The 24,864-nt window shown below is 50.2% G+C and overlaps 1 protein-coding gene across 2 annotated transcripts in view; it reads right to left on the bottom strand.

Annotated features, from left to right (window-relative positions):
• The window catches only part of LOC147702042 (uncharacterized), a 374,952-nt gene that overhangs the window by 11,259 nt on the left and 338,829 nt on the right, over positions 1-24,864 (bottom strand). For both annotated transcript variants that reach the window (XM_086930660.1, XM_086930661.1), the window contains exon 7: positions 22,032-22,082. In XM_086930660.1, the coding sequence (XP_086786786.1) occupies positions 22,032-22,082 (51 nt within the window). The remainder of the gene's footprint in view (positions 1-22,031; positions 22,083-24,864) is intronic.

Genomic DNA, 24,864 nt, shown 5'->3' with positions numbered 1-24,864 from the left:
TACCATCTCCTTAAACATAACCTTATATGACTTGGGACAGTACGATTTGTTTCAATATTTGCATAAACAAAACCTTTTAAAATTAACCTTCACTGATTCTGGGACATGGTAATACGGTAATTAATGTGTAACTCTTTACTGCTTGCTCAAAATGAGGGGTAATGCTGTGTCGCCGTAACGTTGCATTGGTGCTTAACTGTTTCCGTGGCCGGCCGGTAGGTTGTAGGCCCGTATTTGTCCTGATTTGATGCACAATAAAGGTTTTCAAAAATTTAAAAAAAAAAAAAAAAAAAGCTAATCGTACAGCTGCGCCCGCACATTTGTGTGTCTTGTTTATGTATGCAAATCCCATGCCTTGCATTTTAGCTGCGGATGCCCTGTGCTAGCTCTCCACGCACAGGGGACCTGAGGTGGAATCATTTCCGGTGCTGCCACAAGCCAATGAGGGCCTGTGCCTGGTGGGCGCCGGATCCGTAGAAGGCAGCTGATGAGAGGAACCTGAAAGCAGAGGGGACAGAGTCTGGGTCACTTGCCAACGAGGGGAAATGGGCAAAGGTATCAGACCACACATGCAGGTGCAAATGGGATGATAAAGTCACTCCTTTGGGTTTTTTTATCATTAAAAGATGATGGAAAAATATTAGGAAAATATACACGAGGGGCTGTTGAGAGAACAAATTAGCAGAATGAGTAGAAAAGCACCTATTGCAAAAAGAGAGGCCCAGAAGCAGACTGCAACGTCCAGGCTCTCCAAAAAAACAGTAAAAAGAATGCAACTTGGAAATTCAGAGGAACAACATCGGGATGGAGGGGAGGAAGTCAATGCTGCCATTGGCGAGAGCGCCGATGGGTGGGGCAAGGAGCAATGGAGAAGCGGGGTGCATTTTTTAAACCTGAAGTAAAGGAATAGCTGTTGGAGGGGAGGAGAACACGTAGATTGAGGGCTGTAAGGAGGGAGGCAGCACACAAGGGAGTGAACAAGAAAACAGATGAAAACAGTAGTTCCCTCTATGTAAGCTGTGTAAGGACACTGATCATTCAATAAGCACACAGGAAATAAGAAATCAGCCAGAGGCAGGACAAGCACAATATAGGGAGGCAACCCATTGCATAAGAACAAGGACATGAGATAGACAAGAAAGCCATTGAATCGAGGGCAAGGGCACACACGAAGCCCTAATATATGAGAGAAAACAGGTCTACAACAACATTCCTTATAAGGTATCTGTAGGCGAGACCTAAAAAGCACTTGGGGCCTCATTTATGAAGGCCTTGCGCCACTGGTAGGTCACTTTTTCCCATTTTAAAAGCGACGCACCGGCGGCGCAAGACCTTCATAAATAAGTCCCTTGGAATTTAATGTACAAAATATTCCCAGGAGTATGGAAATTTCTACAAATCGACTTGTAAAAACGACCACTAGGAGAGTAAACTAGATTAATTTCAGGTCGACTTATTTCCTTTACCTTAATTTGAATTCACAGAGTAATGTATTGAAATACAAATCTATGAATAAGAAAATGAAAAAAAAAACGAAATTATGAAAAAGGTGAAGAGCGCACAAAAGGAAATATGAGAAATATAGCAAACACCTGTAAAATATGGTCATATCAAGTGTCAGGATGCTGACTGATTAATTCTGAAATGAAAGATGACACCTCCATACTAAACAATATATAATAGATCGCATTGGACCAGTATCTTGCAATCGGTTGCCTCAGAAGCGGTGTCTTAATCCCCAGTACTAGTGATGTGAGCTTGAGGAGGCGGCGTTTACAGATGTCAGCGCACGGTACTGACTGCAGCTACACAATACACACATATCTTTATATCACCATAGGGAGAATACATGACGGCCAATAAAAACATCTTATTTGGAACAAGTGTACAAACAAACACACATGCATACTCCTATTACTGCAAGGAAAAAGTCGAGGAGACAGTTGCAGGGCAAACGGTGTGACAGGGCACAGGGGGTCTAAAGTGATGTCATCGTGAGTCAAAGATTGTGTGATATCGCTCCAGCTGTCTCTGGCATTTTGGTGAGTTCACGCCCATGTGCCTCCTATAAGAGCACGCCAGAGGCCGAGTTCCTTGTGTGCACAGCTCGAGATATTGCAAATTACTCTCTTGGCATCAGAGGCCCAGCCCCAAAATAGAAGTTGTGCCACAGATTAGGATCATCGCTGGCGAGAATACTTCAGAGGAGTTTCGTAATCACACAATGGCCATTCAGGAGACTCTCTTTTGCTGTAAGTTCTCTTCAGGGGATCCTCGCGGACTGCCCAGCGCAGCCGGAGCTGGATGATGAGCTCGTGCACTAATAAAAGGCATTATTTAGGCGCATACCGACGGGAACCAAACACGTCTCTGATGGATTTGCCATGTCTGCTTTCACACAGGACAGATTGGAGCGTTGATGAGCTCTGAAGGATTTTGAAATGTTTGCCACAAGAATTTAGTGTTTTTTTGGTTAAAAAACTGCCCCTCTTTCGACAGAACTGGCCCAAACAAGGTTCACCCAAGGAAATAATGTTAAAATACTGCGTATAAAGGATTTCTAATCAAATGCATTATTAGTGACGTTTTATGAACACACATGCATTAATGTGTTTCTGGTAATATGCACAAGGCATGGAAGCAAAACACATGATAAATAAAAACATTCAGAGGTGTAAGAAGAAGCATGCGCAGGAACCATATTGGCAAGTAAATCACAAATTGCGCAAGGTGCACATAGGCACAACACTAGAACTGTCCCCTAGGCCAACTGGCCTTTCAAGGGCTCAAATGCCCTTAGTCCACAATGTCAGGGCAGGCTGCGCAGGCAGCCAAAAGCATAAGCCTAAACATGGCAACTGCCCACTAAGTGCTGGACAGCTGAAAACACTGATGGGGCCAACGTTGGAGCCTCGTGGGCTCAAGAACAACAATGGGGCCAAACACAGCGTGGGAGCCTCGGGGCTCTAACCAAAGCACTTGTGTCCCCCGAGAACCTCGTGGCTCTAAACAAACAGAATGGCACTCAAGAGCCTCGGAACTCTAAAACAACTGTGGGCTGGGAGCCTCGCAGGCTCTAAATAAAGAATGCCCACTCGTTGAAGCGGCCCTCTGGCAACTGGGGCCGCTCTGCGAACAAAGAGGAAACTGCCCCCTCGAGCCTCTTGGGGCTCGTAAACACATGGGGCCGCTTGAGCCTCTCAGGGCTCATTCACAAACATGCCCCCGGACGCTGGAGTCCCACTCGGGGGACTCCGAGGCAGGAAATGCCCTGGGAGCCTCGGGGCTCCTAATTTACAAATGCCCCACTCGTCGGAGAGAGCACACTGGGGGGGGGTGGGCACCGGCAATGTGCCCCAACGCCCCCCTCTGCTACCAACACCACAAATGCACCACTCACCGGCTCTGGTATGCCGCCGGTCTTCTTCGGGTGTCGCCTGTGGCCTTCTGTGCCACGTGGTGGAGCCCCACCCTTTACAGGGGCTCCTCGTCAGCGCTGCAGTCTCGGCGGCGTCTCCCTTCGGTGCGGGGCTCTCCCAACCTCACAGGAGCCCCGCGCTATCTCCGGCCGCACTTCTCCTTCTCTCCCCGGGGGCTGCAGGGGCAGGACTTCGGGCCGCCTGGCCAAAGAACTTCCGGGTCGTTGCGGGCAGCGCGGCGGCCCGCCCAGGCACTGTAGGCGGGGGCTAAATTCACTGAGGGTTAGGCTCCCTCGAGTGAAATATTAAATGGGGTCCAGGGCGCGGCAATCTCTCGGGGCAATGCCGGGTGGGGACCGGCTCCAAGTACATAAAGCGCTCCCCAGCGCTACCGACAATCACAGCGCTCCCAGGCGCTTTAAAGAAGAAATAAAGCGCTCCCAGCGCTAAAGGCAAAAATAAAGCGCTACCAGGCGCTAGGGGTGAAAGTAAAGCGCTCCCAGCGCTAGGGACATGGTAGAGCACTCCAGCAAAGTTCTTAGGCAGGCAGGGGGGCAAGGCTGGGCCCAGAGCCAGCTCACTGGGCCTCCAGGCAGGGAGGCAGTCCAAGTGGCAGTTCTTCTGGCACCCAGCAGCAGCAGGAGCCCCCCTCAAATAGGATCCTGGAAGAGAACAAATTGTAAAGGGACACAGCCCCTTCTTATACTGTAAAATCCTTTGTCTTTGCTCAGGGTGAGGGGAAAAACCAGTTGCAGCTGGTTTGTGAGCACTCTTGATGTGCTCAGCCCCTCACTCTATTCACTTTCAGGGCTAGGGTCATTAGACGCACCACAGGGGGCGGAGCCAGCATTGTGTGGGGAAAGCCCAGCCCTATTCAGGACCCAGGTGCACCCCATCCTCACAACACTCATGCTAATCTCTCCACTCACCACCGGGCAGACCCATCCAGACTCCTGGAGCCAGGCTCACCAGCCAGCTCCAGCCAATCACACACCAGCACACTCACTGGACACACACACCCATGTCTAGAAGTGGCACTTCCACACTAGACACATACACGCTGCATACATCATTGCGCAGCATTCAATCACACAAGTTCACACATACCAAACTCGAGGCTGCACTCCCCACACATCAGGAATTAACATGAACACACACATTCCCCATGCATTCCTATGGGAGGGCAGGCCAGTCTCACTACACGCACGCACTTTTACGGTGGGACACAGGGAAAAAGTGCGCAGAGACCAAAAATCACTAACACAGATCACATATTAAAAGCAAAAAGATTAGGGGTGAACCTGCCAGAAGGGCCAAGTCCAACAGGGAGCAGCAAGTTTCTTAGGGTTTTTGAAAGTCAAACCTTGCCTTCCGTTGTGTGCCTTGCTTAGGGCAGGGTTCCCTTTGCAGGGATAAGCCAGTGGGGAAAGCGGGCATGGCTGAGGCAGAGCGGGCCTGTGATAACAGAGTACTTCGACGCAGCCCCACCCTTGGGAGCTGTAATCGTGTCCCAGAAGGGCAGTTATTCATTTGGGGTACGCATCTGCTGATTAGAAGTGGCAGTTTTACTCACAGCTCCAAAATGTTTTTGCTGTCTATATCAGCTGCACGTGGCTGCTTCTCTCCTGGGTCTCTTCTCTGAGCAACGCTGTGGTGATGAGGAGAGGAGGAGGCAGTAGGGGGAGGGGAGAGAGGAGGGGGCCTGCGCCTGTTTCCCTTGCAGGAGCAAGCAGGAACCATCTGTTAATTACAAACAGATGGTTTGAAAGCTCGCTCCCGAAAGGGAATCGCCAAATGTGCACGCATTGCCAGACGCGAGACCTAAAAAGGAACAACCTGATTACTGAAACTGAATGAAATAGAATATTAGGCCTCAGAATCTCCTTATGCATTAGCCGCTTACCTGTAAACAATAGGAGTGCTAAATCAAAAGGTCAGTTAATGTAGAAAGAGCTATAAAAATTCCTTGTCAAAGAACCCCCAACAAGGTGGGCAATTCACTCAGATGGCCAGAAACACACCTCCACTCCCAGACCTGATACAGTAGGAAAGGTTTCGCCAAAGCAACAAGAAACTTGAAGTTTAATCCTTGCTTTACCACTTAGACAAAATATGCTATGGGGGACTCTCTATTAAAAGTCTTGGCATGTTCTACAGAACAAACACAGTGGCATTTCTTTGTTGGTATAAGTCCAAGTATTTCACCTTCACACACACACTCATACCCCAATGGTGTAATGAACAAGATGGAAACCATGGAGCCAGAAGGCATGTTTTTTGTTGCTCTCTGCCTCTGCTTGTGACAAAGTGTGCATGATTCGGTATTCACTTTCTTAGCATATTTCTCTGCTTTTTGTTTTCCAGAAATAGGAAAAACTTAAATCAAACTAAACTGTGGTAGTATCAATGTGATAAGAAAACAGGACTGTAACCCAAAATGTATTTGATCCTAAACATGCAGGAAAAACCACCCAGGGTCATAGCACACACTTAAATATTGTGTAGTGAAAAAGTTATGAATCTTTGAAAGAGTCCTGCACTTCTGCTTCACCAAATTGTCTGATAATAGTCAAATCATACCCTTCTTATGCCTTTGTCATCCTAATTGCCATTATGTGTTAAAAGTGGGTGAGCACTATAGGTTTGAACCAAGCTCGGGCATAAAGCCTGGCCCTGGATGAGATCGAGGTTCTCTTGGATCTTGGAGCCGAATGAAGAAAGCCTTTATGTGACTATACCACCCATGATCTAACCTCATGTGGCAAGAATTAAAGACAATGCATTAACCTTTGATGTAAAACAAGAGAGGGAAGAGATAACCATCAAGTGGCTGTACTGCACAATGTGAAACCAGAAAACAGTCCCAGCTTCCCTGCATGAACAAACTGTGTAATCCCAGGCAATTGTTTTATTCTTTTATTTTACTTTGCCTAATTTCTCATTATGAGATAGGAGAGCGCATTGAAATACATGAGTTCGGGAAGTGCGCTGCACAAAACCTTCTCTTGTGTTTGATTAAATGAATTATAATGTTTTTCGATGTATAATAACAACTTAGGCCACCCATCGCGCAAGAAATCATTGTCCACCTCTTTCTTTAGGAGCAAAAAAGGCCACTTTATTTTAGGACAGGTGCATCATCATTTCACGAAACACATTTCATTATTTATTTATTTACAAATTCCAACTGTACAATGATCTTGCAAAAAACTGAATCCCAAAACCCAGAACGAAAACTCCTACCTACTACCCCTAACCTACCCACGCTACCCTTCAGGATGGCCAACCCGCTCCAGGCTGCCCACCCCCCCTACAAAAACCCCGCCTCTAGTTAGCACACCTGCACCCATCCTAACTGTGGCAAGCTAAGGAAAGGAGCAGCACCTAAAGTACCACAAAAGAAGAAAAAAGACCCCCACCCAAATGTAAAAGAAAAAGAGGGTGGGTGGGTGGGGCAAAACAAACCTCCCTAATAGCCACCCGCTACGCAGTTCCTAACCGTCAGCCTGACCCCTTTATATCTGTTCCCTAATCAGTCCCACCTGATTTCCTGATTCTCGCGCGAACCTACCCAGGAAGAGACCGGCTCGTGCCTGGCTCTCCCTGGGTCCCCCCTCGCGCAAGAAATCATTGTCCACCTCTTTCTTTAGGAGCAAAAAAGGCCACTTTATTTTAGGACAGGTGCATCATCATTTCACGAAACACATTTCATTATTTATTTATTTACAAATTCCAACTGTACAATGATCTTGCAAAAAACTGAATCCCAAAACCCAGAACGAAAACTCCTACCTACTACCCCTAACCTACCCACGCTACCCTTCAGGATGGCCAACCCGCTCCAGGCTGCCCACCCCCCCTACAAAAACCCCGCCACCCAGGAAAACCTTTAGTGTTTTCCTGCCCCACCAAAAGAACAGGAAGGGGCACACCATAACTGAACTTGAAGAACTTTACTAATCAAATCCCTGAGCTCCAACAGGTAAAAAGAAAGACCCAAAGCTGAAAGATGCACTCCGTCCTCACAAAATAAATGATGTTCCGAGACCTGTAAATGATAATGATTCAAACAATATATACCCAAATTATGACAAAAAGGTCGCATCGTCCTGTTCACTTTTCTCCGGGCCTTTTCGAGAGCAGAATGGTTCCTCGCTCCACGCCATTGTAGACGAGGTACAAATTCAGTCCATATCAACATGGTGTTCACCCATGTGGTTCTTATAATTTCCAGGTCTTGCTTCATGAGTTTCAACAAAGTCAACCCCGATAAAGTAACCAGGTCATTCTCTCCCAGATGTAGCACCAGGAGATCCGGAGGGCCCCCCAAACACTGGGAAACCAAAGCTGCCAAGGCGGGAAAAAGCCCGCCCCAGCGCATGCCCCCAGTTCCATGCCAGGAGACCTCGTGTGACGTGCTGTTGAGACCCAGCGATCTCCCACATAGCTGATTGGCAGCGGCTAAAGCTGCACGTTTAATAAAAGAGTGCCCCAGTATCCACACCCTCCGTTTGCCTCCGGCGACCGACGGCCAAGGACCTAGGAGAAAAAGAAATGTTAGACAAGCCAACAATGCACTACTTTCGTACATATTTCTCACAGCATTTGGAACGCCAGCGCCCAATGCGCCGGATCTGGGACCAGTCCCACCCCAAACGAGCGGCCTCCGTTGCCGCACCAATTCTAAATGAATGTGTACCAAACAGAACCGGATCCTTCCCCAGGCGCAACAACACCTTGCGCAAGACAGCCAACAATTGGGATGCCACAATGGGACTCCCATCCACGTGACAAAATATAGACCCTTGTACAAAATGCGGAGAGGAGACAAACCCTTCCCATTCCCCAACCGGGCAACATGCAGAAACTCCACTCCTGCCAAGGAACACCCACTTACCCCGGCCCAACTGGTCAGTTTTGGAGGCCCGCAGCCACAGCCGCAACCTCTCACTTTCCAACACCACCTCACTACTAGTCATGCCTACCCTACCCCGTAACCCCAACAATTCAGATGCCCGGAATGCCCCAAAGAACAACCAAATGAAACACAAACGGAATTTGGCACACTCAAAGGCATCGTGACAACACACCTCCAACCCTGGTAACAACAACTGAAGCAACTCAAAAGTAACAGGCTGCCGGAGCTGGGAACCACCAGCCCGAAGCCTGGCCAAACCTTTCAACATTTTACGAACCAACACCCCCCCAACCGGATCCCTTCCCCACCAAAGCTGCCCATAAAAAGAAATCCCAGCCAATTTGCCCGAAATGGTAGTGGGCGATAAACCTTTGTCAGCCAAATGCAACACAAACTGCAAGATGCCCTGTTCGTCAGACCAAACAGCCCCAGGCGATCCCACCCAATCCTTACCGAACTGCAGAAATTCACTCCAAGCCTTCACATACCCCCGCCTCGTGGAGGCAGCCACCGACTGTTCGACCAGTTGGTGAACCCTCAATCCCCCAGGTCCCATACGTACTGTGGGATCGCTGTTGGTTCCAGGTCCGCCCCAGGAGCTAACTTGCGAAACTCTGCCCACTGAAATCGAGACAAAGAGTCAGCGATGCAGTTAGAGGTACCGGGAACATGCCGTGCTTTAAACACAATATTCAATTGCAGACACCGTAGCATGAATGCGCGCAGTAAGCGCAACACCCTCAAATCACGAGCCTTCTGGTGATTGACAAGATGTACAACTGCCAAGTTGTCCACATGAAACAGAACTGATCTATTCCGAAACTCATCCCCCCACAGATACAATGCAACCAGTAGTGGGAAGAGCTCAAGAAAGGCAATGCTACGGCCTTGTTCCTGCCAGTGCGCCGGCCATCCGGCCGCACACCACCGACCGTCCCAAAAGATCCCGAAGCCGTGAGCCCCGGAAGCATCAGTGAACAACTGTACTTGCCACACCATGTCCTCATCCGCAAAAAACAAGGACACGCCATTGAAATCCTGCAGAAACTGAAGCCAGACTGTCAGATCGGAACGGACAGCGGCGGTAATGCGAACCCGATGATGGGGAAGGGTCGCACCGGACATGGACAACCCCAGACGCCTGCAGAAAGTCCTACCCGCCCGCACCACCCGACAAGCAAAATTGAGGTATCCCAACAGCTTTTGTACCATTTTCAAAGCAACTTTCCGTTCCCCCAAGACCAGTTGTATGAACTCAGACATTTCTTGCACTTTAGGTGCAGGCAATCTCGCCATCATAGATAGCGTGTCAATTTCAATCCCCAAGAAAACCAGGGACGTACAGGGGCCTTCAGTCTTGTCAGGCGCCAAAGGAACGCCCAATTCCTCCGCCAGTGCCTGAAAGCTGTTCAAAGCCGACTGACACTGCCCGGAGCGACCTTCCCCAATGAAAAGAAAATCATCCAAGTAATGACAGACCAGGGAGTGGCCAGTAACAAAAGTGAATCTCCACTGCAAGAAGGTACTGAAAGCTTCAAAAAGGGAGCAGGACACGGAACAGCCCATTGGCAACACTCGATCCACGTAGAAACAACCCTCAAACTGCATTCCCAAAAGACTGAAATCCCAAGGATGGATGGGCAGTAGCCGAAAAGCCGACTGAATGTCGCTCTTCGCCAGCAACGCCCCAACACCTGCCAGGCGCACGAGCCGTAAGGCATCGTCCACTGAGGCATAAGTAACGGTTGAGTCAGCTGGATCGATGAAGTCATTAATGGAGGTACCCTCTGGCCAGGACAGATGATGGATAAGACGAAACTCCCCTGCCGCCTTCTTGGGCACCACGCCCAGGGGTGAAACAATCAAATCAGGCAGAGGACAAGACACAAAAGGACCAGCAATTCTACCAGCCGCAAGTTCGGCGTCCAGCTTTTTCCTCACAACCTGGGGACTCTCCTTCACAGACTTCAAATTGTCCGACCACCTACCCACCCTGGGCCCCTGGTACCCGATCCGAAAACCAAGTTTGAAACCCCAAGACAAAATCTTAGCGGCTTCAAAATCCGGATAATCCACTAGCCAGAGATCGAGAACCGTCTGTCTAATAGGAGTAGGAGCCCTTGTGAACAGACTGCTGCGGCTGGCCCCTACCCCCTGAACCTCGTCCCTGGTCGCCCACTCGTTGTCCAGGAAAACAGTGGGTGAGGGGGTGCTTCCCTCCACACTGAGAACACTCATGCTTGTACCGACAAGCTGGCCTGTTGCAGGAACCCCGGTTAAAATGCCAGCAAGTGCCAGTGGCGGCTGATTGACCTCTGCCCCAAACCCCCGCCCCAGACTGAGCGGGGCGAGCTGGAAAGGGCCGATAATACACTGGCTGTCCGCTAGCCGTGTGGGTCGTAGCAGACGGATTAGCCGATGCCATCCACTGTAACCATAGTTCAGAATCAACCTCGCCCCATGAACGCTCGGGAAAGGCGCTCATGCGGGCCCTGAATTCATCATCATAAGACAACCAGGCAAAACCACCAAAATAACTGTGGGCCTTGCGGACAATATCAGCATATTTAAACATATCAATAGCTTTGTCAGGATGACGTTGACAATAAACACTGGCATAAATCAAAAAGGCTGAAGTCCAGTTCTCTATAGATTTCGGAACACGAGGCCTCCGAGCCAGTTCCAACTCTTCCTCCTTCGACCCCTCTTTTGCCTGAACATCTCTATGGAGGAGACGAAAAACATCCACAAAAGCCCCAGACCAAATCAGATTCTTCGTTTTTTCGGACAAATGAGATCCCAAAGGCATCCCCACCCCAGAATAAGGTAACTTTTTCGGTAGGATACTATCCTCCGCAACCTGTGTGGCAACCTTTCCCCCAGTCCCCCCAGTAGAAACTTCATTGGCAACTTGCCCCACAGGAAAATTCGAAATTACCGGCCGCTCAAGCCTTGGTGCCAGAGCGACTCGCTCAACCCCAACCCCATCCCCAGTAGAAACATTCGAAAATACCGGCCGCTCAAGCCTTGGTGCCAGAGCGACTCGCTCAACCACAACCCCATCCCCAGTAGCAGCATTCGAAAATACCGGCCGCTCAAGCCTCTGTGCCAGAGCGACTCGCTCCTCCATAGCCCCATCCCCAGTAGAAACATTCGAAAATACCGGCCTCTCAGGCCTTGATGCCAGAGCGACTCGCTCAACAACCCCAACTTCCGTACCAATAGACCTTGTACTCTTCACAGGGAGACTCTCCCTAGGTTGCCACACAGACCACCACCCATCCTTACCTTTGGGCAACTGCTCGGACGGCAGCGTGACAGCCCCACGATCTTTCTGCGAAGGTCCAGACCTCACTGCCCCTCGTACACCTGCATGGTCTGCTCGAGACACCTGCAAAACACGAGAAACAGTGGGTTGCCCCATCCCACCCCCTTGGGCCCGTGCTGCCAAAAGCCCACAAGTTGAGTCTCTCAATTCCCCCTCCTCCAAATCCTCAGCATGAAAATTCCCGCAGAAAGCTTGATCGGAAAAGAAAACTTGGTCACTGCCACTGGGCATAGCCCCATCACCAATACCCCCGTCATAACTCTGCCAATCAATAGGCTGAAAGCTGTTTACATTGAAAACTGCAGAAGAGCTATCCGCTCCAGACAGCCCCCGTGAAGCCCACCACTGGAAACCGCCGTGTGGACAGTTCCCGGGCCCGCAGATACAGCCGACAGCCGCCCAGCCGACGGCGCAGCATGAAAACCGCGGCCGCTCAAGCCAGACAAAGAAGAAGATCCCGTAACCTGGTCCCCGAAAACGAAACAGCCAACCTCCCCCGAGGAACGAACCCCCGACGTCAAACCATGGTGACCCATCGAACCATACGCAAATCCACCCGCACCGGCACCCGTCCGACCCCTGGGGACCGGGAACAGGGAGGGACCCGCGCCTGTGTGCGCCCCCCGGGGCAACGGACCCCCCCCACGCGGAGCCGAGGGGGTGGAAACGGCGGGTCCCGGGTCAGACACCCCGGAGTCCAAGGACTGGGCAGCCGGGGGTGGCAGCCCAAAAGCTGCAACACCCGCAGCATGAACAACTTCAGCAGGGGGCGGGTCGTCATTTAGGGAGCAAACCGGCAACTCGCCCGACAGGAACCGGGCATCAGCCCCACCCTGGGGCGTGGGGGCAAAAGAGGGGTGGGGGGCAGTACCGGGCCCTGGTACAGCGGGAGAGAGCAGGAAACATTGACCGTTCAGCCACAGGTAAGGCGAGGCCCCGGCCGACAATTGGGGAACCTCAGAGGCGGGGGCGGGGGGTACCCCCAAAGGGGGGGGAAAAGGCACGCGCCCAGGCACATCCAAGCTCCGCCCACGCTTGGGCTTGGGGCCCGCCTGAGGCTTCCCCGACTTCCCTCGTACCAGCCCGCTGGGGCTCGGAGCCTGCCGGCCCGCCGAGCGACCCCTCCTCCCCCCGGGCGCCCCACGTGTGCCAGCACTAAAATATGGTAACGCACATACCTGCTGGGAGGCGCCCGGGGCATCCGGCGGGGGTTCCACATCAACGGCGGGCAACACTAGCCCAGGCCCGTCAGCCGGCATAGCCGCATCTCCGTCGTCCTCCTCCTCCAGGTCCTGCGATAAACAAGCCTCCACCGCCCGGGATACACCCTCAGAAGCCTTGCGAGGTGGGCGAGCCATGCCGACCCCCGCTTCCGCCGGGACACCCGGCCGCAGCAAGTCTTCACGCCCTGCCTCACAAAGAATTTGCACCGCCCTCCGGACCTCAGCCGCTGCCTCCATGACCCAGGATACAAGGGAAACCACGAGCGTCGCAAAACAAACCTCCCTAATAGCCACCCGCTACGCAGTTCCTAACCGTCAGCCTGACCCCTTTATATCTGTTCCCTAATCAGTCCCACCTGATTTCCTGATTCTCGCGCGAACCTACCCAGGAAGAGACCGGCTCGTGCCTGGCTCTCCCTGGGTCCCCCCTAGTGTGCGCATGACAACTGACTTGACTCTTGGTCCTTTAATGCCATCGTCTTGAGGGCCAGAGATTGCACAAATGAATCTAACTTTATATTTAAAAACTGTCTCTTTTAATAAATGCATCACACTGCAGTGATAACATCTCATTTACTAAATGAAGTGCTTCAGCGTGTGAATGGAATACACTTGTTTGAATTTTGAAGAGATGTTATCATATGTTTACATACCCGTTTCACAATGTCTTTAAAAACAAAGGTGTTCCAAAAGGTTTTCCTAAAGACAAGCGGTGAAGGACATCATCTTTGCTTCTTTTTCTTTACCTCAGATAACACGTAAATTAATGATTTCCTATTATCCAGCTTTCTGAATGTTAGGGCACAGTCAGGTAAACAGTAGCCCAGTGCTGCCATTCACCAGGGAGGTCACATGTAAAGGTCAGGAAGGTCGGAAGCAGAACCCTGGGCCTTACTTTCAGTATCCCCGATCTAAAGGAAATAAAGGATTTTCACACCCATCTTGCAGTAAAAACAATTCAAGTGGCAGATACATTAGAAACATAGGTGTGGCTAGACATATATGTGAACGTGCAATGTCAAATCAATATGGTTGTGAGTAAGAACTTTACATTTCGATTTTCTACTGAATACACTATATTTTCCTTGCCTCTAAGACCAATGATGCTAGGCTTATGTCAAAACTCAAGATAGAACTAAGTCAACTACTTATACCTGGGTGCTTTCAAAGGGGGCAAAAAGGCAGGAGGCACAAACTGCAGAGGTCTGACTAACAAAAGAAGTAAGAAAATTAGATCATCTGACTGACACTGCGAGAAAGCTACATCAGCTACACGTGGTGAATGCATTTGTTTTAAGCCTGTGGAATAATTAATCTTACATCACTGTGCAATAGGGAGAACTTGCAAAGAATCAGGATAGCAATAATCAATTCTGCCCTCAGAATTTTAGATTGGTCTAGTTCTCAGGATGGAATGTCATCCCCCTAAGCCCCTGCAAGCTCCTTCCAATGGGAGGACCTATGGTTTATTTGAGAGGGCTACGATTTAGTGTTAGAACAAGAATTCCTCACATTTAAAAAAGATTTATAGACTGGTCGTTTTCTCTCACTCATTCTGCCCTGATCCTTAGAATACATCAACATTAAGAGGAAATGAGATGGTTTTATAAGGTGGAACCCCCAGCCTCCCAGACTATATTGAAAAACTACACAATTGAGGGTTGACCTATCTCTCTTTAATCCCATCTTTTCACAAGGCTAGTTATGTGGCCCTAATTATATCTCAAGTGAATGTGTGATGTACACACAGGTAAATTTGTGTGATCAACACATTTCTTGGAGGTATTTGTTGGGTTCTCACCCACAGCTCCCACCTGCGGACTGCTTCATCATCGAACCCACATCATTTCATGTGAGCGGGTGGGCTCTAAACGTTTGAAAGAGGGGCGCTTAGAAGTACAAACAAGGGATGGGGAGTGAGTTACAATTGCCTCCTGGATCCTAAATGACTTTTGTTAAAAATGGTCCTTGTGCAAGGTTAATAACAGTGGGATGTCACAAGGGTATGATTGCCCTTAACATCAGAAAGACAACATGTTTCAGCCGTTTAAATGCCCAGTGGGTCAATCTGCTTTCTTCAGGACCAAATATAATATGTTCAGACCCTACGTGGTCTGGTTGCCAGACATGGAACGTGCAGGTAAGAGTGGTGGGGCGGTGGGAGTGGGTGGGAGGGATTTCGACAGACAACGACAAGGGCAAATTAAATAAATAATTAATGTTCCCTTGTCGTCACCTGTCGAAGTGACCCACACACTGGCCTCACCGCTCTTAATTGCATGGGCCGCAACTGGTGGGTGCTAATTACAACCTATCTATATGCATTCATACAGATTCAGTAAAGCTTGCACGCAACGATCCTGACAATAATTAGGGATCTTTCCCCGAAATGGTCTTGGTTAGAAAGAGAAAATATATCCCAAACATGGATTTTTGAGACTTGGCAATTAGAATGTCTTAGGACTTTGGCACAATATCCCTATTATGTGCAGCAAAGCATGCAAACACGTGTTAGTCACCACTTAATGCGTCTCCTGATTATGAATTTCAAGCAAGTTCACAATTAAAAAGCACATAAGACATAAGGAAAATCAAAATAAATCAAATAAAAATTTAAGAATAAAATGACAGTGTACAGCACTTGCTTGAGCACCCTTTTTAATAAAAGTAATTTAGGATCCATGAAGTAATTTTAACTCACTCACAATCCCACTATTAAGAGCTCCACTTAGTCAAGTCAAGTCAAGTCATAAAATTTGTATAGCGCACTACATACCCAGAGGGTTTCAAGGCGCTTAGGAATGGGAGGAGGATTATTTGTCAAATATCCACGTTTTAAGCTGCTTTCTGAACGCTAGGTGGTTCTGGGTGAGGCGAAGGTAAGCGGGGAGTGAGTTCCATGTTTTAGCAGCCAGGTATGAAAAGGATCTGCCTCCCATGGTGGTCTTGTTGATGCGAGGTACAGTGGCGAGGGCTTGGCTGGAAGAACGTAGTTGGCGGGAGGGGGTGTAGAAGGACAGTCGAGAGTTGAGGCAATCTGGTCCGATGTCGTAGAGTGATTTGTGTGCGTGGGTAAGCAGTCGGAAGGTGATCCTCTTATTGACGGGTAGCCAGTGGAGGTCTTTAAGGTGACCAGAGATGTGTTCGTTGCGTGGGATGTCTAGTATGAGCCTGGCTGAGGCGTTTTGGATTCGTTGGAGTTTCTTCTGGAGTTTAGCGGTGGTACCTGCGTAGAGGGTGTTTCCGTAGTCCAGTCGGCTCGTGACCAGAGCGTGGGTGACTGTTTTCCTTGTTTCGGGGGGGATCCAGCGAAATGTTTTTCTGAGCATGCGAAGAATGTTGAAGCAGGAAGAGGATACGGCGTAAACTTGTCTGTTCATTGAGAGTGAAGAATCCAGGATGACGCCAAGGTTCCGTGCGTGGTCTGTCGGGATGGGTGCTTTTCCGAGGGCTTCCGGCCACCAGGAGTCGTCCCAAGCAGAGGGGGATGTACCTAAGATGAGGACTTCTGTTTTGTCTGAGTTCAGTTTCAGACGGCTTTGTTTCATCCATTCGGCAACTTCTTTCATTCCTTCGTGTAGGTTAGTTTTAGCGGTGTTGGGGTCTTTGGTGAGTGATAAGATCAGTTGGGTGTCATCCGCGTAGGAGATGATGTTGAGGTTGTGTTGGCGTGCGATGGCCGCGAGGGGGCTCATGTATACGTTGAAGAGGGTGGGACTGAGTGAGGATCCTTGTGGTACGCCACAGATGACTTCAGTGGCCTCGGACTTGAATGGTGGGAGGCGGACTCTCTGTGTTCTTCCGGAGAGGAAGGAGGTGATCCATTCAATGCTTTTTCTTGTATTCCGATGTTTCTGAGGCGCTGTAGAAGGGTGCTGTGGCAGACTGTATCGAATGCTGCAGAGAGGTCGAGGAGGATGAGGGCGACTGTGTCTCCATTGTCCAGTAGAGTTCGAATGTCGTCTGTTGCTGCGATGAGGGCGGTCTCAGTGCTGTGTTTTGCTCGGAATCCAGATTGAGAGGGGTCGAGGGATTTGTTGGCTTCGAGGAAGGCGGCGAGCTGGTTGTTGACGGCTTTCTCGATGACTTTGGCCGGGAATGGAAGAAGAGAGATGGGGCGGTAATTTTTGAGTTCGGTGGGGTCCGCTGTTGGTTTTTTCAGAAGGGCGGTGAGTTCAGCGTGTTTCCAGTCTTCTGGGAAGGTAGCGGAGTTGAAGGAGCAGTTGATGACATCTCGGAGGTGCGGTGCTATGAAAGAGTCTGCTTTGTTGAAGATGTGGTGAGGGCATGGGTCTGTGGGGGATCCTGAGTGGATGGAATTCATCAGGCGGATGGTGTCCTCAGTGGAGATTGGGTTCCAGGCGTTAAGGGTGTTCACGAGGGGAAGATGGTCAGCAGATGGTGGGGTGGGTTGGTTTCCGGGTTGGTTGTCAAAGCTGTTGCGGATGTCTGCAATCTTGTTGTGGAAAAAAGAGGCTAGGGAGTCACAGAGGATTTGAGAGGGGGTGATGTCGTTGGAGTTGGCCGAGGGATTGGAGAATTCCTTGACGATGTTGAAAAGTTCCTTGCTGTTGTGGGCGTTGTTGTCAAGTCGATCCTTGAATGCTGTTTTCTTGGCTTTTCGGATCAGTTGGTGGTGAGTGCGGGTGGCGCTTTTGAAGGCGTCCTTGGTGCTGGTGGTTGGGTCTTTTTTCCAGGCCTTTTCAAGGGAGCGGCAGAGTTTCTTGGACTTCTTGAGATCATCGTTGAACCATGAGGCTTTCTTGCTGCCAGGTTTGCTTTGACGTTTTTTCAGTGGTGCTAAGGTGTCGGCGGTGTTGGATAACCAAAGGGTGAGGTTGGCGGCGGCTTCGTTGGCGTTAGAAGAGAGGGCTGGGGAGTTACGAAGGAGCGATGCGGAGATTTGGTCCGTGGTGATTTTGTTCCAGTTTCTTTGCAGGGTAGGTTGGGAGTGGTTGATGGTTTTCGGCTTGTTGTAGGTGAAGTGAACGCAGCTGTGGTCGGTCCAGAGGAGGTCCGTAGTGTGGCTGAAGGAGACATGGTTGCTGGATGTGAAGATGGGGTCGAGTGTGTGACCTGCGATGTGGGTGGGGGAAGTGACTAGTTGTTTAAGTCCGAGGTTGGCGAGGTTGTCCACGAGGGTGGCGGTGTTGTGGTCGTTGATCTTTTCGAGGTGAAAGTTGAGGTCTCCCAGAAGGATGTAGTCTTTGGAGGGGAGCGCGTGAGGAGTGATGAAGTCCGTGATGACTTCACTAAATTTTGCGCGGGGTCCTGGTGGTCTGTATAGGAGGGTGCCTCTGAGTGTGGTCTTGGGGTCGATGTGGATCTGGAAGTGAAGGTGTTCGGAGTTGGCGAGGTTCGCGTCAGAGCTGGTTGAGATTCGGATGGAGTTCTTATGGACGATGGCAATTCCTCCTCCTGTGTGGCCGGTACGGTCCTTGCGAGTGATCTTATAGCCTTCCGGGATGGCAATGGTGATGTCTGGGGCTGAGGAAGCGTTCATCCATGTTTCAGTAAGGAAGGCGATGTCCGGAGAAATGGTGTCTAGTAGATTCCATAGGTCAATGGCGTGCCTGTGGACTGATCGGGTGTTGAGAAGGATGCACTGTAGGTGGTTGGGGTCGGGAATCTGTGGTGTGGTCGTGGCGGAGATGTTGTCGGTGCCGCTGAATTTGCAGGAGAGGCAGGAGAAAGGTCCATGGGTTTGTCCAGGGACGGCTTGGACGCAGTTGGGAGCGCGGCCGGGGTTAAGGGCTAGGAGGGTTGCGGCATCGTAGGTAAGGCGGGGGGCTGGGAGGGACGGGGGACAGGGGGTCTGGCGCTGGGCGCGGTCCAGGCGCGGACGGGCGTAGACGGGCTTACCTTTGGCGCACCTTCGGCGCGAATTGGGCGCGACCGCTGCGCGTAAACGCTGCACGCGGGAACTCCTGTCATATATGGATAGTGGAGGGGGAGGGGCGAGGGCGTCTCAGCTGGGAGGCGGGTCGGGCACACGAGGAGCACAAAAACAAACAAAATGGAGGCGGAGGGGGGAGCAGGGCGGAGCGCTATTGGCTAACGCGCAAAACAATGTAATTAACAGCAAGCACAGTCAATACTTCGAGCGCTAAGGAGGCAAAGCGTTACACAGGCAGGCGAAATTGAATGCAGCTGAAATAAGTCAATCTTTGGCAAAGCAGCGCTAAGGAGGCAAAGCGTTACACAAGCAGGCGAGATTGAATGCAGTTGAAATAAGTCAATCTTTAGCAAAGCAGCGCTACGATACCACGTGTCTGCCAGGGACACTGGGAGCGACCACTCGGACCGTCAGGAGGAGCGAGTCACAGCGTCTAGGAGCCGAGGAGCGCTATAAGAAGTCAGTGGGAGGGCGTCTCAGCTGGGAGGCGGGTCGGGCACACGAGGAGCACAAAAACAAACAAAATGGAGGCGGAGGGGGGAGCAGGGCGGAGCGCTATTGGCTAACGTGCAAAACAATGTAATTAACAGCAAGCACAGTCAATACTTCGAGCGCTAAGGAGGCAAAGCGTTACACAGGCAGGCGAAATTGAATGCAGCTGAAATAAGTCAATCTTTGGCAAAGCAGCGCTAAGGAGGCAAAGCGTTACACAAGCAGGCGAGATTTAATGCAGTTGAAATAAGTCAATCTTTAGCAAAGCAGCGCTACGATACCACGTGTCTGCCAGGGACACTGGGAGCGACCACTCGGACCGTCAGGAGGAGCGAGTCACAGCGTCTAGGAGCGAGGAGCGCTATAAGAAGTCAGTGGGAGGGCGTCTCAGCTGGGAGGCGGGTCGGGCACACGAGGAGCACAAAAACAAACAAAATGGAGGCGGAGGGGGGAGCAGGGCGGAGCGCTATTGGCTAACGCGCAAAACAATGTAATTAACAGCAAGCACAGTCAATACAAATGCGTAGAGCTCACCCGCTCACCTTACGTTAGATGGGGGTGGGCCTGATGATGAAGCAGGCCACAGGTGGGACCTGTGAGTGACCTGTGAGTGAGGACCCAACAAATATATCAAAGAAACGTGGCAATCACACTAATTGCACATTCACTTGCGATATAATAAGGGCCAAGAAACTAGCCTTGTAAAAAAGATGGCATTTAGGAATGATAGGTCATCCATCCATTTTGTGACTGATCCTTAGTATGCCATTGTTCAGTCTATCACATTGATACTCAAAGTATGGCCCGTGGGATGCATGCTGCCATCCTGACCTTTAGGTGTGGAACTCTGGCAAGCGTTTATTTAAATGTTAATTGCAGCTAACGAGAGTTAATAACTAGGGAGTCCTGAACTGCTTTAGGAACACCTTCATTTATAAAGACATCTTGCAGCAAGCGTGAAACAATATGATAAAGTCTCTTAAAAATTCAAAAAGTGTATTTCATTAACATAAATAACCTTTCACCTTAGTAAAGTTGGTTCTATCAGCTCATTGAGAAGTATTTTTTTAAAAGGTGAGAGTTTTCAAACATGAATTAAAAAACATTCAGGCTTTCCTACCATCCTGGCAACAATGCCGATTGTGAACTAACCGCCCGATTCATCAAACAAAATTGCGCTCGCAAAGTTCCAGATTCTGAGAATCTGGCCCTTTGCGAGTGCGATTTTTGCATTTGGGATTCAGCATCCCAAATGCAAAAATCGCCCATTGCGATCTCGCAATTTTGCGAGGAATTACATTTAAGGAATCTCTATTTGAGATTCCTTAAATGCAATTCATCATCCAATTTTCTGGCCGCAATTAACCGCGAGGTCAGACCTAGTGGTAAATTGCGAAAACTCAGAAAAATGCATTTAAATGCATTTTTCTGAGTTGCATGTTACACACACACATGTCCTTTGGACATGTGTGTATGCAACACCTGTGTAAAATTTCATTTGAGAGGTGCTACAGGGTGTCCTTTGGACACCCCTGGCACCCTTCAAATCGCTATCTAATTTGCGATTAGCAAATTGCTAATCGCAAATAAGGAATAAGGAATACTCCCCATTCATTCCTATGGGCCTTTTGGCCCATAGGAATGAATGGCGAGTTATTCCTTATTTGCGATTAGCAATTTGCTAATCGCAAATAAGGAATATGTAGGAATCGCATTTCTTTATGCAATTTCTACATGAATCCCGTTTTGCGAGTCCTCAATAGCGATTCGCTATGAATCGCTATTAGGGGCTGGCAAAACGGGAGAATGATGAAAATTTCTGGCCGCAATTAACCGCGAGGTCAGACCTCGTGGTAAATTGCGAAAACTCCGAAAAATGCATTTAAATGCATTTTTCTGAGTTGCATGTTACACACACACATGTCCTTTGGACATGTGTGTATGCAACACCTGTGTAAAATTTCATTTGAGAGGTGCTACAGGGTGTCCTTTGGACACCCCTGGCACCCTTCAAATCGCTATCTAATTTGCGATTAGCAAATTGCTAATCGCAAATAAGGAATACTCCCCATTCATTCCTATGGGCCTTTTGGCCCATAGGAATGAATGGCGAGTTATTCCTTATTTGCGATTAGCAATTTGCTAATCGCAAATAAGGAATATGTAGGAATCGCATTTCTTTATGCAATTTCTACATGAATCCCGATTTGCGAGTCCTTAATAGCGATTCGCTATGAATCGCTATTAGGGGCTCGCAAAACGGGAGAGTGATGAAACAGGCTGTAAGAGGCAAGTTACTTAAAATGTGCACCCTTTGGGTGCCTGAGGTTGCTACCATACATGATCATTATAGTTTATCATATGAGACACACAAGCAGTTTTGTACAGCGCACATTTTAAGTCATGAATCTCGAAGTCCTCTTGTATTTGAATATGAAGGAAAAGGAGGGAAAGTAAAATTAACACAATCGCCCAGGATCACACAATTTAGTCAACTGGAAAGTCAGGGTTTTTACCGGGTTTTTTGTTTCGACATTGTGGAAAACAATTCAGTCAGTAGATGTAAAAGATTTGTTTCCCCTCATACCCTACCTTTGCACTGATGTTGCAGAGTATTTTATTTCAGAAAAAGAAACACTGCACTCCCCACCCCAACAAATTTACTTTGTCTCAGTTGGTCTTTCAAAACAAGCCATGCTCATCATTCCATCCCCAAAGAGCTATATGAAGAGTTCTGCCCAGTGGATTGCCTTACCATTCAGGACAAGAGGATGCGAGGGCGAACTTTGTCCTGGAACATCATTGGCTGAAAATGGAAAAGAGATGGAAATGATGTAATCATGACTTTACAAAAGAATCCACATTATCACTGAAGTCTCAGTGTGGCACTTAATTACATATAATCTTAAAATATCTCGATAGTATGCACCTGCTGTTATTATTGATCTTTACAAGTAATCCATAATCACAAGTGCTGTTGGACAATTGATCATAGCACTGTGGAGTCCATTAATGAACCCTCCTCTATTCTCTGATGAAGTCATGAGAAAAAATGAAAACAACATATAGTCAAAAATACTCAGGTGACTTGCCCAAGCCCTAATGCTAGCACCGATACCTAAACTTCTTATTTTCTGTTTTAACTCAATTTATTTATATTATTTATCAAGTGGATTAGCCAAGTTGATTTTTATAGCAGGGGAACAGTACATATGCATGCGTATCTTACAAAGGCAGATTCACATAGATGGGTCAAAGAATTAATGTAAAACACAAGGACGTTCAGAAGGTTAGCACTACTGCTATTAAGGACTTCTAAGTACTGTCTATTGCTGAAACTGAGCGCCTGTGCCTTTTTTGAGGCTTTATTCCCAGTAAGGGGCAACAGGGGCACCTGGCAGGGCAGGTGCTCATTTGCTGGCAGCATTTTAGGCTATTACATTCTCTCAGCTATCAGCACATAATATACAGTTACTCCTAGGGGGCTAAGCTATCAACATAGCTGCCAAGGTGGGGGCGTGGCTTGGACGCCGATCGGGATGGCGGCGTGAGCTCGCAGCTCCGCGCGGAATCCCGCTATTTCTCCTGCTATCTGCACCCTGGGCGACCCGAAGTCGACGCTCCTGCCCTCTGAAGTGTAAGGGGACAGCCGGGCATGATCGGAGAGCCGTTGGGGGACTGCTGGCCCCGAGGAGATCGAGTTGAGGCGACGGCCGAGGTGTTCCCGAGAGTGAGAAGAAAATGGCGGCGAGGAGGTCGGGCGGCCCCGGACTTCAGCTTTGGGCCGAGTTGTTGCCGACTGGCAGGAGGTCCTGCAGCCGATAGATCGAGGCAATAGGACCAGCGGAGCCGGATCCAGAGATTAGGGGACAGCGACTCGCACCGCCCAGGCCTTGGGGACCCTCGCTGGCCGCTATCTATATATCTATCCTTCCCCCCTCAGGCTTCCGAGGGAGTTGGCTGAACAGTGCTCGCCAAGTTGGTCGTTGATCCTGGGTTCATCGGCGGCGGCATTGACCCTGCTCGGTGCCGGGGAGTTGGCACTGAACGACGAGTGCTGAAGCCGGACGGGCTCTTGGGCCTGTGACGCAGTACCCTGAAATGGCGGCGGCGGCCAGAGGGCTGGTGGCCGAGGAGCGCGCTGAGGGGGACCCGGCGACATCGACTCGGATGGGCGAGATTCCCTCGCCGGAGTTGGACCAGGAGCAGCGGCTGAACCGACGTTTGGACGCCATACTCGATGCGATTACCTCGACCAAGGAGGCGCTGCACCAAGACATTGCCCAAGTGGCCACGGGACTGGGGCTATTCTATTGCGAGCGGACCACGCGAAGCTGGCGGATAGGGTCAAGGACCATGATCAGCTGTTACTGGATCTGAAGCCATCGGTGGTGACCGCGGAACACAAGATCACGGACATATTGGCCCGACTGGACTCGCTGGAACGACGGGCGGAGGATGCCGAAGGCCGCAATAGACGGAACAACGTGCGGGTCGTAGGCCTGCCGGAACGGATTGAGGGGGAGGATGCGGTGGCCTACATGGAGACCTGGTTCCGCACAGTGGTGGCGCCGGAGGGGCTTACTCCTTTCTTCACCTTGGAGCGAGCCCACCGGGTGCCTGCTCGCCCGCCAGGACTTGGCCGCCCCCCCCGACCGATGGTGGTGCGGCTCCTCCACTATAAGGACCGGGATCTCCTCATCCAGCGGGCTAGGATGTCGGGCCCATATGAGGTGGAAAACAGTAAGGTCACGATCTTCCCGGGCTACACTCAGGCGGTCCAGAAGAACAGGGCATCGTTCCTAGCGGTGAAGAAAGAGCTCCTGGAGGAAGGCATCCAATATTCCTTGCTCTACCCAGCCAAGCTGCGTATCATACTGGATGGCACTACGCACTTTTTTCAGACTCCGGACGAAGTGTGGCAGTGGCTGGAGTCGTATAGAGCGGGGACGGACAGGTCGCATAAAAGCAGGAGAGATCAGCCTAAGCCACCCCGGATCCGACAATCGCAGCGCATCAGGTCCCGCAACAGGCGCCAGCGGGAGAAACGGGAGGCTCAAATGGCGGCGGAGAAGAGGGATGCGGTCGCAGCGACGGCGGCCATCACGGGGTCGCAACAGAACAGTGAACTGGCAGAAACGGATTCGGGCAGGGAAGGCAGCAGAACAGGAGAAGACCTCTCAGAAGCGGAGAGTTCGAAGGGGCCAGTGGTGACCCCCCAGACATCTGATGGGATATTGTGCGGCTGAGACTGTATTGGGACTTGATTGAGACTTCATGGTAGGGTGGTATCCTGTTGGGGATGGGCGGGTTGCCGGGATAGGGGGCTAGGCGCTTAGTAGGGGATGAAGGCGCGGGGCGCGGGCTCCGCTAGCTGGGGTCGGCGGTAACTCACCCCCCTTGGGCCCTTAAGGCCTACTGTGGTGGAGACCACAGGGTAGGAGACTGGGAAGTTGGTTCAAGGTTTGGATGGGGGTTGACATTGGGTTCACGTGCTCTGTCCTGGGGAGTGGGGTTTGGGGAGTTTTTCTGTTCAGGGTGTGTTCGGGGGGGGGCAACTGCTTTGGGGGGGTTGTGAACCTTTGTTC

Source organism: Lissotriton vulgaris, chromosome 7 (assembly GCF_964263255.1).
Source record: "Lissotriton vulgaris chromosome 7, aLisVul1.2, whole genome shotgun sequence".
In the NCBI taxonomy this organism is placed as follows: domain Eukaryota; kingdom Metazoa; phylum Chordata; class Amphibia; order Caudata; family Salamandridae; genus Lissotriton; species Lissotriton vulgaris.
This window is presented reverse-complemented; position numbering and strand designations above follow the sequence as displayed.